This window comes from Macaca thibetana, chromosome 6 (genome assembly GCF_024542745.1).
Source record: "Macaca thibetana thibetana isolate TM-01 chromosome 6, ASM2454274v1, whole genome shotgun sequence".
NCBI classification, from domain to species: Eukaryota; Metazoa; Chordata; class Mammalia; order Primates; family Cercopithecidae; genus Macaca; species Macaca thibetana.
The window spans coordinates 138,558,885-138,573,599 of record NC_065583.1 but is presented as its reverse complement, the minus strand read 5'-3'; the positions used below and the strand labels follow the sequence as shown (position 1 = coordinate 138,573,599).

Here is a 14,715-nt window from a genome sequence, read left to right as displayed (position 1 = left end):
ACTGGAAGTCCTAACCAGAGCAATCAGACAAGAGAAAGAAATCAAGGGCATCCAAATTCGTAAAGAGGAAGTCAAACTGTCACTGTTTGCTGATGATATCATCATATACCTAGAAAACCCTAAAGACTCATCCAAAAAGCTCCTAGAACTGGTAAATGAATTCGGCGAAGTTTCAGGATACAAAATTAATGTACACACATCAGTAGCTCTGCTATACACCAATAGCAACCACACTCAGAATCAAATCAAGAACTCAACCACTTGCACAATAGCTGCCAAAAAAATAAAATAAAATAAAATACTTAGGGATTCACCTAACCAAGGACATGAAAGACCTCTACAAGGAAAATTACAAAACACTACTGAAAAAAATCTCAGATGACACAAATTGAAACACATTCCAGGCTCACGGATGCGTAGAATCAATATTGTACAAATGACCATACTGCCAAAAGCAATCTATAAATTCAACTCAATTCTTATCAAAAGACCACCTCATTCTTCACAGAACTAGAAAAAACAACCCTAAAATTCATAAGGAACCAAAAAAGAGCCCACATAGCCAAAGCAAGACTAAGCAAAAAGAATAAATCTGGAGGCGTCACATTATCTGACTTCAAAGTATACTATAAGACCATAGTCACCAAAACAGTGTGGTACTGGTATAAAAATTGGCACACAGATCGTGGAACAGAATACAGAACCCAGAAATAAAATCAAATACTTACAGCCAACTGATCTTTGACAAAGCAAACAAAAACATAAGTGGGGAAAAGACACCCTATTCAATAAATGGTGCTGGGATAATTGGCAAGCCACATGTGGAAGAATGAAACTGGACCCTCGTCTCACATCTTACACAAAAATCAACTCAAAATGGATCAAATACTTAAATCTAAGACCTGAAACCGTAAAGAGTCTAGAACATAAAAAAAAAAAAAACCCTTCTAGACACTGGCTTAGGCAAAGACTTCATGACCAAGAACCCAAAAGCAAATGCAACAGAAACGAAGATAAATAATTGGGACTTAATTAAACTTAAAAACCTTCTGCACAGCAAAAGAAATAATCAGCAAAGTTAACAGACAACCCACAGAGTGGGAGAAAATCTTTATCATCTAGGCATCCGACAAAGGACTAATATCTAGAATCTACAAGGAAGTCAAATACATCAGCAAGGAAAAAAAATCCATCAAAAAGTAGACTAAGAACATTAATAGACGATTTTTTTTTTTTTTTTTTTTTTTTTTTGAGACAGAGTCTTGCTCTGTCACCTAGGCTGGAGCGCAGTGGCATCATCTTGGCTCACTGCAACCTCCGCCTCCTAGGTTCAAGCGATTCTCCTACCTCAGCCTCACAGGTAGTTGGGACTATAGGCACGTGCCACCATGCCTGGCTAGTTTTTTGTATTTTTTGTAGAGACAGCATTTCACCGTGTTAGGTAGGATGGTCTCAATCTCGTGACCTCACGATCTGCCCGTCTCAGCCTCCCAAAATGCTGGGATTACAGCCGTGAGCCAACACGCCCGGCCAGAATAGACAATTCTTAAAAGAAGATACACAAATGGCCAAAAAGCATATGGAAAAATGCTCAACATCACTAATGATCAGGGAAATGCAAATCAAAACCACAATGCGATACCACCTCACTCCTGCAATAACGGCCATAATAAAAAAAATCAAAAAATAATAGATGTTGGCAGGGATGCAGTGAAAATGCAATGCTTACAATCTTCACACTGCTGGTGAGAATGTAAACTAGCACAACCAAAGTGTGAAGATTACTTAAAGAACTAAAAGTAGATCTACCGTTTGATCCAGCAATCCCACTGCTAGGTGTCTACCCGGAGGAAAAGAAGTCATTATACAAAAAAGACACTTGAACACGCATGTTTATAGGGTCACAATTTGCAATTGCAAAAACATGGAGCCAGCCCAAATGCCCATCAATCAATGAGTGGATAAAGAACATGTGGTGGGGTGTGTGTGTGTATAGGTATATATATGTGTGTGTGTATATGTGTGTATATATACCTATACACACACATATATACACACACACACACACATATACACCATGGAATACTACTCAGCCTCAAAAAGGAACAAAATAATTGCATTCGTAGCAACCTGGATGGAATTGCAGACTATTATTCTAAGTGAAGTAACTCAGGAATGGAAAACCAAACATTATATGTTCTCACTCACATGTGGGAGCTAAGCAACGAGAACATAAAGGCATAGGAATGACACACTGGACTTTGAGGACTTGGGGGAAAGGGTGGCGAGTAGCGAGAAGACTACCCATTGAGTATACTATAAACTGGTCAGATGATGGGTGCACCAAAATCCTAGAAATAATCACTGAAGAACTTATTCATGTAACCAAATACTACCTGTTCCCCAAAAACTTACTGAAATTAAAAATTTTAAAAACTTATTTTTAATGTTTGTTGCGTATCACTGGTCTTGAAATATAAGATTCAAAGCTTCTCAAATTATTTGACCACAGAATGCCTTTTGTCAGACTTCTGATTTACACAGCCTGGAAATCAATTTGGGAAAGGCTACTATAGTGCTCATAAAAGTTAAAACATTATCAACTATGAGAGCCCACCATTCATACTGATCCATTAATAGTTTTGAGAACAATGTTTTTTTCCCAACTGCTCTATTCAACTTAAGTTTTAACCAGAATAGCCCGAGTCCTCTGTGGTCCTGTAGTGTATTTGTTTTCTTCTAACATTAATATCAATTATTCATTTTCTTATCTTAAGACACTATATAAAGTCTCTGCTGCATAAGTCTCTAAGTAGTTGTGGGCATCGCTGTCTTGTTTCCTATTTAAATGCAAGTAGCTTCAGTACTTCAATATTTAATACAATATTTACTTTAAATTTTAGTCACTAATTTTTATCAGATTTGGGTGATTTCTTCCTATCTGCATTTTACTTAGAACTTTTACCGGGAAAGACTAAATTTTATCAAATGTCCACTTTTATCAGATTTAGGTAATTTCTTCCTATCTGCATTTTACTTAGAACTTTTACTGGGAAAGACTAAATTTTATCAAATGAATCACATGATTTTCACCTTTCATTTGTTCAGTAATGAAGTATACTGAAATATCCTGGTGGTAAAATATCCTTATATCCTAGAATAAACCTTACCTAGTCATGCTATATTATTAATTTAGATTGCTGATGAAGTTCATTCCCTAATGCTGAAATAAGAAACGTAACTTTAAACAAACATACCTTAACTATTTGGAAAGGTAATTATGCAGCTAAAAAGACTAAGGTAGGAAAAGAAATTAACACTACATAATCTGATTTACCAGAAATTTTAATCAAATGTATTTATTTTATTTTAGTCACATTCTTATTTGTATAGATTGACAAATTTCCATTTCTTTTAGATCAAGTTAATTTTTTTAATTCCTCTATGAAAGTGAAATTATGTCATCTGTCTTCCAAAGATATATTTTAGAAAACATAAAGAATATGAACAGCAACTGTGAATATTAAGGCAAATTTAAGTATCAGAAAGTTGAAAGATGAAAAACAAAACCTAAAAATAAAAAAGTTCTTATTTAATTAATGATTCACCTAAATAATACCACTTATATTTTTTTAACTTACAAGATTTTTTATTGCAATTTTCTCTGTAATCATACAACGTGCATTCTTGTGAACTACTTTTAATACAATAATGAATCATACAATGTAACAATACAGGGAAAAGTTGCTCAAATATTCCCTATAATATTCTTGAGTCATGGATAAGCAGATATAAATGCAAAAGAATCTTAACCATTTAATCACTGGCAAGGATGTTGAGAAAAAGGGAACCCTCATACACTGTTGGTGAAAATGTGAATTAGTAAAACCATTATGAACAGTTTGGAGTTTCCTCAAAAACCTAAAAACAGAGCTACCATATGACTTAGCGAACCCACTGCAGGGTATATATCCAAAACAAAGGAAATCAGTACATCAAAACGATATGTGTGCTCCTATGTTGGTTGCAGCACTGTTTGCAATAGCCAAAATTCGGAAGCAAACTAAGCGTCCATCAACAGATGAACGGATAAAGAAAATGTGGTACATACATGCAGTGGAGTACTATTCAGCCATGAAAAAAAGAATGAGATCCAGTAACTTACAACAACATTAATGGAGCTGGAGATCATTACGTTAAATGAAATAAGCCAGACATGCAGACAACCATTGCATGTTCTCACTTATTTGTGAGATCCAAAAATCAAAACAATGGAACTCATGAACATAGAGAGAAGAAGGATGGTTACCAGAGGCTGGAGAGGGTAGCAAGGTATGGGAATGAGGTAAGGATGGTTAATGGGTAAAAAAAAAAAAAAAAAAAAAAAAAAAAAGAAAGAAAATATATACACACATATATATATATATCATGAATATGGCCTAATATTTGATAGCACAACAGAGTGACTATAGTCAACAATAATATAACTGTACATTTTAAAATAACTAAAAGAGGCCAGGCACAGTGGCTCATGTCTGTAATCCCAGCACTTTGGGAGGCGAAAGTGGGTGGATCACCTGAGTTCAGGAGTTCGTGACCAGCCTGCACAACATGGTAAAACCCCATCTCTAGTAAAAATATAAAAATTAGCTGGGCATGGTGGCAAGCACCTGTAATCCCAGCTACTTAGGAAGCTAAGGCAGGAGAATCACTTGAACCCAGGAGGTGGAGGTTGCAGTGAGCCAAGATCGTGGCACTCTAGCCAGGGCGACAAGAGTGAAACTCCGTCTCAAAAAAATAACATCCATCCTGGCTAACACGGTGAAACCCCGTCTCTACTAAAAAATACAAAAAACTAGCCGGGCGAGGTGGCGGGCGCCTATAGTCCCAGCTACTCGGGAGGCTGAGGCAGGAGAATGGCGTGAACCCGGGAGGCGGAGCTTGCAGTGAGCTGAGATCCGGCCACTGCACTCCAGCCTGGGTGACAGAGCGAGACTCTGTCTCAAAAAAAAAAAAAAAAAAAAAATAACATAACATAACATAACATAACAAAATAACTAAAAGAGTTTAATTGGATTGTTCGTAACACAAAGGATAAATGCTTGAGAAGATAGATACCCATTTTACATGATGTGATTATTATGCATTGCATGGCTGTATCAAAATATCTCACATACCCCATAAATACATATACCTACTGTGTACTCACAAAAATTAAAATAAAAAAATTTTAGGGTCTGGTGTCGTAGCTCACACCTATAATCCCAGCACTTTGGGAGGCCGAGGCAGGCAGATCACCTGAGGTCAGGAGTTTGAGACCAGCCTGGCCAACATGGTGAAACCCCATCTCTACTAAAAATACAGAATTAGCCTGGTGTGGTGGCACACGCCTGTAATTCCAGCTACTTGGGAGGCTGAGGTAGAAGAATCATTTGAACCTAGGAGATGGAGGTTACAGTGAGCTGAGATCACGCCATTGCACTCCAGCCTAAGCAACAAGAACAAAACTCCATCTCAAAAAAAAAATAATATTTAATAACCGAGAAAATTTCATTAATTTGCTTCAATGTGATGCTGGTATTATGAACTGAAATTACACCAAATTTAATCAATTTCCTTGATTATTCCTTTCAAAATCAATCTGAGCCAATAAGCTTATGTTAGCTATTAGACTCAGATGGAAATAAGTCTTTATTATAAAAATAGTCACAACTTCAAAGCCCTTTGAGTCCACTTAATAGCATCAATCTGATCCAATCTTAAAAAACTCTACAGGAATTTATACCACTCTCGCTTTCACAGTGTCTATTTTTGTTTAATCAACTACTACACTATCAGATAAAATCAAAGTAAAGAACAAGAATATACAGGCTGGGCGCAGTGGTTCACGCCTGTAATCTCAGCACTTTGGGAGGCTGAGGCAGGCGGATCATTTGAGGTCAGGAGTTCGAGACCAATCTGACCAATATGGTGAAACCCCATCTCTACTAAAATACAAAAATTAGCCAGGTGTGGCGGTGGGCACCTGTAATCCCAGCTACTTGAGAGACTGAGGCAGGAGAATCACTTGAACCCAGGAGGTGGAGGTTGCAGTGAGCCAAGACTGTACCACTGCACTCCAGCCTGGGCAACAGAGCAAGACTCCCTCTAAAAAAAGGAATATATAAAGTCAGAATTCCTAATATTCCACTTACTACTTTACCGCCAAGATTGTAACAATACAAATGTTAAATATCTAAAGATATGAATGTATTAGATGAATTATCAACAATACTCACGCATCATTTGAGCAAGTCATAAATTCTCCCTTTATTTTGGGATGCCATGAGCCAGTATGAAGCATTGCTGTATGACCCTTAAAAATAAAGACAAAGGGGAAAAAAAAGATGTTTTAAAAAGGTAAAAAATAAACTGACTAGAAACTGACATGTCATTTTTAAATGTAAAAATTTTTAGTTCCCCCAAAAGTGTACCATTTTAATTATAAACCTATATTATTTTATCCCAATTTTCTCTCATAACATGCTTTGTTTATTTTGCTTTAGCTCTTTGTGTACCACCCCGTGCCCACCTCAGGAATTAACTCAGTGCTTGTATGTAACAGGTGCTTAATAAGGTGGGAAATGGAGAGGAAAATGACATCCTTTCTTTAGGGGGAGAAAAAAAAGAAAGGTAAAGCCATAATAAGAAAGACAGGTCTTCTTCAAAGATCATAACTCCTTTCTTCAGTGGAAGACAATCAAGAATAGAAAGTATTTACAAATAAGCAAGGTGAAGGCAAGAAATTGGGAGGGAAATCCGTATTTCCTAAAAATGTGTCAACAACCTTGATTCTACAATGCCTCTGTAAAAATATGTATGTGAGAAAAGGAAGAATATATTTTAAGTGATTGGGGAAAATTAGCCCCACTAAGTATAGAGAATATAAAAATACTATAATTAAAACAATGTGATGCTGGTATATATAAACTGACATATACACCCAATCAACTAGAGTACATAGCAAACATAAACACACACATACACACAAATGCCTAATTCCCTCTTAGGCAGCAAACTCAGCTAGAGTGGTCTCATACAGCAAGACAGATTTACGTGGGACAGAAAAGAGCCTGGTCCTTTTTAGCATAATAACTGCAGTATCTCTTACTCTGACACAGCTCAAAATAAAACTATGATTAAAGAAGTAAAATGGACACATTTAAATGACTTACAAGAAAAATAACAGTAACTCTCTGGAAAGATACATGGGCCTGGAGATCATCTTCAGCCAAAGTTGTCTACAATGCCTCAAACAGTATCTGGCCAAGGCCTGCCATTCTGTTCATGTTTACAGAATACAAATGAGGGGAGGTGGAGACTCTTAGCCATGTTAGAGGCATGAATTGAACCAATACCTGGAAGGACTAGATGGCAAGTCTGAGATCTCATTTTCCACCCCTGAACTCAACGCTTGCACATCCAACTATCTACTTGACATTTCTATCTGTATATCATAGCCATCTGGAACACAATAGGTACAAGGGAAAATCTTGATTCTTTCTGCTCACTTTATTTTCTATCAGTTTCTTTCCTAGTAGCTCAAGCTAAAAATGTGGAAGTTGTTCTTAAATATTCCCATAACCATACCCCTAAAACCTTCTATCTACACAGATTCAATTCACCAGCTATTCCTGTCAATTCTATCCAAAATACATTCTATTTCTATTCACTTTCTAAAATCTATTCACTTTTCTCATTTTCATCACTATCACTTATTCTCTCACAACATTCTCTCATGCTTCTACATCAGTTAATATGTATTGTAACAGGTTTGTTATTAATCTCTCTGCTTTTTCCTTTTTTTTTTTTTTGTTTTCTTGAGACAGGGTCTCACTCTGTCACCCAGGCTGGGGTGCAGTGGTGTGTGCACAGCTTACTGTAGCCTTGGCCTCCTGGGCTGAAGTGATCCTCCTGTCTCAGCCTCCCAAGTGACTGGGATTACAGCAATGAGCCAAAATTCATGCCTGGCTAATTTTTGCATTTTTTGTAGAGAGGGGGTCTCACCATGTTGCCCAGGCTGGTTTTGAACTCCTGGGATCAAGTGATCCGCTCACCTTGCCTTCCAAAGTGCTGGGATTATAGGATGAGCCACTGCGCTCACCTCTGCTTTCATTTTACCTCATGTGCTCTACATAGCAATCAGCATAATCCTTTAAAAATATAGTTCTAATGCAGGAACAGAACACCAAACACTGCATGTTCTCACTTTTAAGTGGGAGCTGAACAATGAGAAGATGAGAACACATGGACACATTGTCAGAGGAACAACATGAACTGGGGCCTCTCGGGGGCGCAGGGTGGAGGGAGGGAGAATATCAGGAAGAACAGCTAATGGATGCTGGGGTTAATACCTAGGTGACGGGTTGATCTGTGCAGCAAATCACCATGGCACACATCTACCTATATAACAAACCTGCATATCCTGCACATGTACGCTAGAACTTAAAATAAAAGTTAATGGAAATAAAATACATATATATATGTGTGTGTGCGTGTGTGTGTGTGTGTATATATATAGTTCTAAATATGCCATAATGTCGGCAGTGGCTCATAACTATAATCCCAGCACTTTGGGAGGCTGAGGCAGAACAATCACTTAAGGTCCGCAGTTTGAGATCAGCCTGGGCAACAGAGTGAGATCCTGTCTCAACAAAAAATAAAAATAAAAACTTAGCTGAGTGTAGGGTAGACATCTATAGTTCCAGTTATTAGGGGACTAAAGTGGGAGGATCACTCGAACCCAGGAGTTGGAGGTTACAGTGAGCTATAACTGCACCAGTGCACTCCAGCCTAGGTGACAGGGTCAGACACCATCTCAAAATAAATAAACTGATCAATTTAATTAAATTAAAATGCCACTTCACTGCATATAACCTTTTGCTGGCTTTATAACCTTTTACACAGTGTGATGGTTAATACTGAGTGTCAACTTGATTGGATTGAAGGATACAAAGTATTGATCCTCAGTGTGTCTGTGGGGGTGTTGCCAACAGAGATTAACATTTGGGTCAGTGGGCTGGGAAAGGCAGACCCACCCTTAATCTGGGTGGGCACAATCTAATCAGCTGCCAGTTCGGTTAGAATATAAGCAGGCAGAAAAATGTGACATGAGAGACTGGCCTAGCCTCCCAGCCTACATCTTTCTCCCATGCTGGATGCTTCCTGCCCCCGAACATCAGACTCCAAGTTCTTCAGCTTTGGCACACAGACTAGCTTCCTTGCTCCTCAGCATGCAGATGGCCTATTGTGGGACTTTGCAATCATGCCAGTTAATACTTGATAAACTTCCCTATATGTATATTCCATTAGTTCTGTCCCTCTAGGGAACTCTAATATACACAGTCCACAACGAATTTTATTTTCTGGCTCCACATTCCTTGCAACTTCACTTATTTTGTGTTCCCTCATGACCAACACGTACCAGCCACTTCCTTCCTTTCAGTTCCTCCAATACGCTCAGCTCTGCTCCATATCAGGCCCTTCTTATATGCTTTCCCATATGCTGGAAAGCTCTTTTTTCCACTTTCCCATGACTGGCTCCTTCTCATTATTTCAATCTCAGTTTACATGCCACTTGCTCAAATAAGTATTCCCTGGTCCTCTATGTAGGTAAACATGACCCATGAGATTGTTCTTTACCTTAGTACCTGTGCGTTTCCTTAATAATAGACATCATAGTTTGTGGTTCTTTATTCATTTTTTGACTTTTGGAACAGTGTTAGCATTTTACATATTCACACAAAAAAATAAGGATGGGACAACCAAAAACTGAATATAAACAGGAACAAATCAACCTTACATTTAAAATGAGTAACACATATACTGAAAGAATAAACAGAAAACTATCTACCCTATAAGTGGGTTGATGGCTCCCAAAAAGATATGTCCATATTCTAATCCCAAGAACATGTAAACATGACCTTATTTTGGGAAAGGGTATTTGCAGATATAATTAAGAATCTCGGCTGGGTGCGGTGCCTCATGCCAGTAATCCCAGCTCTTTGGGAGGCCAAGATAGGCAGATTGCTTGAGCTCAGGAGTTCGAGACCAGCCTGGGCAACATGGCAAAACCCCATCTCTACAAAAAAAAAAAGAAAAACAATTATCCAGGCATGGTGGCACACAATGGTAGTCACAGCTACTCGAAAGGCTGTCACAGCTACTCGAAAGGCTGAGAGGGGAGGTTCTCTTGGGCCCAAGAGGTTGAGGCTGCAGTGAGCCATTATCACACCACCGCACTTCAGCATGAGCAAGACAGCAAGACCCTGTATCAAAAACAGAAACAAAAAAATCTAGACATGATTCTGTGCAGGCTCTAAATCCAATGTCCTTATAAGAGACAGAAGACAGAGATAAATCTAAATGTCCTTATAAGAGATAGAAGACGACTGGGCATGGTGGCTCACACCTGTAATCTCAACACTTTGGGAGGCCAAGGCAGGCAGATCACTTGAGCTCAGTTAGAGACCAGCCTAGGCAACATGGCTAAATCCCATCTCTACAAAAAATACAAAAATTAGCCAGGTGTGGTGGCAGGTGCCTGTAGTCCCAGTTATTTGGGAGGATGAGGTGGAGGATGGCTTGAGCCCAGGAGATGGAGACTGCAGTGAGCCGAGATCACACCACTACACACCAATCTGGGCAACACAATGAGACCCCGTCTCAAGAAAAAAAATTAAAATAAAATTTAAAAAAGAGAAGAGAAGACACAAAGAGAAGGCTATGTAAAGACAGAGGCAGAGAACGGAGTTATACAAGCCAAGGAATACCCCAAGTCATCAGAAGCTGAAATGGGCAAGAAAGGTCATTCTTGCCTACAGCCATTGGAAAGACCCTGATCTTGCCAACACCTTGATTTCAGCCTTCTGGCCTCTGTAATAGTAAAAGAATAAATTTCTGTTGTTTTAAGCCACAAAGTTTGTAGTAATTAGTTAAAATAGCCCTAGGAACCTAGTACATATTCTCAGTCTAAGACCAAAAGAACTGTAAATAAATATTGAATTCTAATTAATACTTTTGTTTCTTTTTTGCAATGGTATACATTAGCAATTCTGAAACTGCCTCCAATATAATGAAGAACTAAGCCAAGAAGGAAATGTGTTGGGGATAATTAGAGTAAGGGTTAGCCCTGTTGGAGAAGATAGTTACAAAAGTGAAAAGGGGGAAGACTAGAACGAACTCTCTGATGTTAAATAGAAATTAGGGGTAGCAATGTGAACTCATGATTTTTTACTAGGTAGATTAAATTGTTATATATGTATATATGTGTTAGTTATTCTCTAGTTCTGTATGTTAAGAATGTCTAGAAGTAATATACTCCAGCAAAACTAACACAGAGATCCTGGTCTCTAACAATCACGTCCCCCTAAATGGAACCAGGGCTTCTTGCAAAAATTATTGATTACAGAGACGGGATAGGAAAGGAGCAAGATGAACGTGGAATATTTTGTTGTATTAAAAAAAAAAAAAAAAAAAGAAAGTACTACAAAGATGATGGACACATGTTAAAAGGATAAAGCACATGTTGAAGAGCCTTCTGCTGGCTAAATCTGCAATAGTTAGGGCATCAAGATAAATAATGATAGTAACTAATTATAAACCATTGACTAAGACAAGAACCATTGAGTGTATACTAATATAATAAATATACAAAGAAAGCTCTTCCTTTTAGTGGAATGCTACTGATAAACATAAAATGAATGATAGAGTTAAAAGATCAGCATTTTGCAATCAGTAATAACTGATTCAGGAAAGAATCAATAGATGCTAAAACCATAGAGGAAAGTTTGAAAATGATTATTTACAAAGTCTCAACATCTCCCTGCAAATTACTTAATAATTGCAATGAGAACACAGTAACTTTATAGTGGAAAAACCTGGTAGACACCACCTGAAACAAGTGATCTAGGTGAACATCACCAACGCAAGGACAAACTGAAACTGACATCACATACTTCCTGATATGACGAAGAAATGAAGACACAATATTATTTCTGTCACAGTCCTTCTAAAAGTGCATAACCTGATTCAAACTATGAGGTAAAATCAAATTCTACATTTTATCAAATCACTGACCTGCAGTCCTCATAAAACGTCAAGGAAAAATAAAGACCAAATAATGCAGAGAAGCCATTACCAATTAAAGGAGACAACAGATACGATGATTATACACAATGTGTGATCTTGATCAGAGCCTGGAACTGGTGAAAAAAATCATTAGAGAGACTGTTGAGATAATCAGTGAAGCATGAATATGGAATGTGATTTAGATAATAGTATTTTATCAGTGTTAAATTCATGGCTATCCACCAGGCATGGTAACTTGTGCCTGGTAGTCCCAGCTACTAGGGAGGCTGAGGCAGAAGGATTGCTTGAGCCCAGGGATTCTAATCCAGCCTGGGCATCAAAGCAAGACCCTGTCTCTTAAAAAAGAAAATTATGATTATGTATGAAAATGTAATGTTATTAGGAAAACCTCACTGAAGAATTTAGGAGTAAAAGAGATGACATTTACAACTTACTTTCAAAAGCTGAAAATTAAACACATATATATGTGATTTATATGTATATGCATATACATATATATATATGAGAGTGTATATACAGGCGGGATAGGAAGGTGGGTTAGTCTGTATTAGTGGAGTGAGGAATGGAGGAGGGAAAAGGAAGGAAGGGGTAAGGTGAAAATAAAGCAATGAGACAAAATGTTAGCAATTGGTAAACCTGAAAAAGAAGTATAAAGAAGCTTTATACCCCTTTTAACTTACAGCTATTCTGTAAGTTTAAAATTATACCAAAATAAATAATTTTATTAAGTTTTTTTAGGGGGGGTGTTTGTTTGTTTACAGATGAGAGTCTCACTCTGTTGCTAAGGCTCAAGTGCAGCGGTGCGACCACCACAGCTCACTGCAGCCTCAACCTCCTGAATTCAAGAGATCCACCCACCTCAGCCTCCCAAGTAGCTGGGACTACAAGGCAAGCACCACTACACCCAGCTGATTTTTTATTTGTTGTAGAGATGTGGTTTCTGCTATGCTGCACAGGCTAGAAACTAAACGCTTTTTCTGGCTGCTCAGTGAAGGCCTGTTTAAACAAACAAACAAACAAAAAGAATCTATAGGGCTGCTCAGTGAAGGAAAGCCTGTTGAAAAAGAAAAAAAACAAAAAAGAATCTATAGGTCCAACTGGGAAGATGTTAATATGAGGCATGCAAAGATCGACAGTAACTTTGACTAGGCAGCAGCACTAAGTGTTGACAAGTGAGTACACATTCTTTACAAGTGCACACAAAATATGCACTAAAATCATATTCTAAGTCACAAAACACACTTCATCAGATATTTCAAAAATTAAAATTATTCAAAATATGTTTCCAAGGGCTGGGTGTGATGGCTCATGCCTATAATCTCAGTACTTTGAGAGGCTGCCAAGGTGGGAGGGTCACTTGAGGCCAGAAATTTTTTGTTGTTTTTAATTTTTTTTTAAGTATGTTTCTAGATCATAAGAGAATTAAATTAGAAGCCAATAAGAAAAGTCTCAAATACTTGTATATTTAAACATCACACTAATAACCCATGGGTCAAAAAGGTAATCCCAAGTGAACTGAATAAAAATGAAAATATAACATCTCAACGTTGTAGGACACAGTGAAAGAAATGCTTAGAGCATTTCTATTAGAAAATAAGAAAAGTCTCAAATTAATAATTAAAGCATCCATCTTAAAATACTAGAAAAAGAAGGCAAGTAGAAGGAAATAAATCAATAAAGTTGATAAACTTTTAGCCAGAACAAGAAAAGGAAAGAGAGAAGACACAAATTACCAACCAATTCAGGGAAAATTAGGAGATATATCACTACTGACCCCAAAGAAATATTACTATTATAATAATCTTATGCACATAAATTCGGTAACTTAGAGGAAGGAATAGTTCGAATAGTCCTATATCCACTAAATATACTGAATTCATAGTTAAAAGCTTTCAAAAACAGAAAAGAAAACCCCAGCCCAGTTGGCTATACTGGCAAACGCTACCAAACATTTAAGGAAGACATAACACCACTTTTTCACAATAGTTTCCCCAAAAGAGAATTGAATGGTACACTTCCAAATTCATTTTACAAAGCTAGAATTACTCTGATACCAAAATCAAGTACAATATGACATAAGAAAGCTACAAAGCAACATCCCTCATCAACATAAAAGCTAAGATCTTTGAAAAAATATTAAACTAGTATGTAAAAGGAATAGTACATTGCAACCAAGAAAGCTTTGTTCCAAGAATACAAGTCTGGTTTAACAATCAAAATCAATGTAATTAACCACATTAACAGAATAAGATAAAAAACTCAGAAAAGGCATTCGACAAAACTCAACATCCATTCATGATAAAAACTCTCAGTCAATCAGTGATAGAAAAGAACTTACTCAACTTGATAAAGCATATTGTCTTAGTCAGCTAGGGTTGCTATAACAAAAGACCACAGACTGGGTGGCTTAACCACCATATATTTATTTCTCATAATTCTGGAAGTTGGTGAGGGATCTCTTCCCGGCTTGCAGATGGGCCACCTTCTCCTGTATCTTCATACGGTCAGGAGAGTGGAGGCTCTGAAGGGCACTAATCGCATCATAGAGAATCCACCCTCATGACCTCACCTACACTAATTATTTCC

The 14,715-nt window shown here is 37.5% G+C and overlaps 1 protein-coding gene across 5 annotated transcripts in view; it reads right to left on the bottom strand.

The window, feature by feature from the left end:
- WDR70 (WD repeat domain 70) overlaps nucleotides 1-14,715 on the bottom strand; it is a 422,645-nt gene that overhangs the window by 233,257 nt on the left and 174,673 nt on the right. For all 5 annotated transcript variants that reach the window (XM_050794508.1, XM_050794509.1, XM_050794510.1 and 2 more), the window contains one exon: nucleotides 6,279-6,355. In XM_050794508.1, the coding sequence (XP_050650465.1) occupies nucleotides 6,279-6,355 (77 nt within the window). The remainder of the gene's footprint in view (nucleotides 1-6,278; nucleotides 6,356-14,715) is intronic.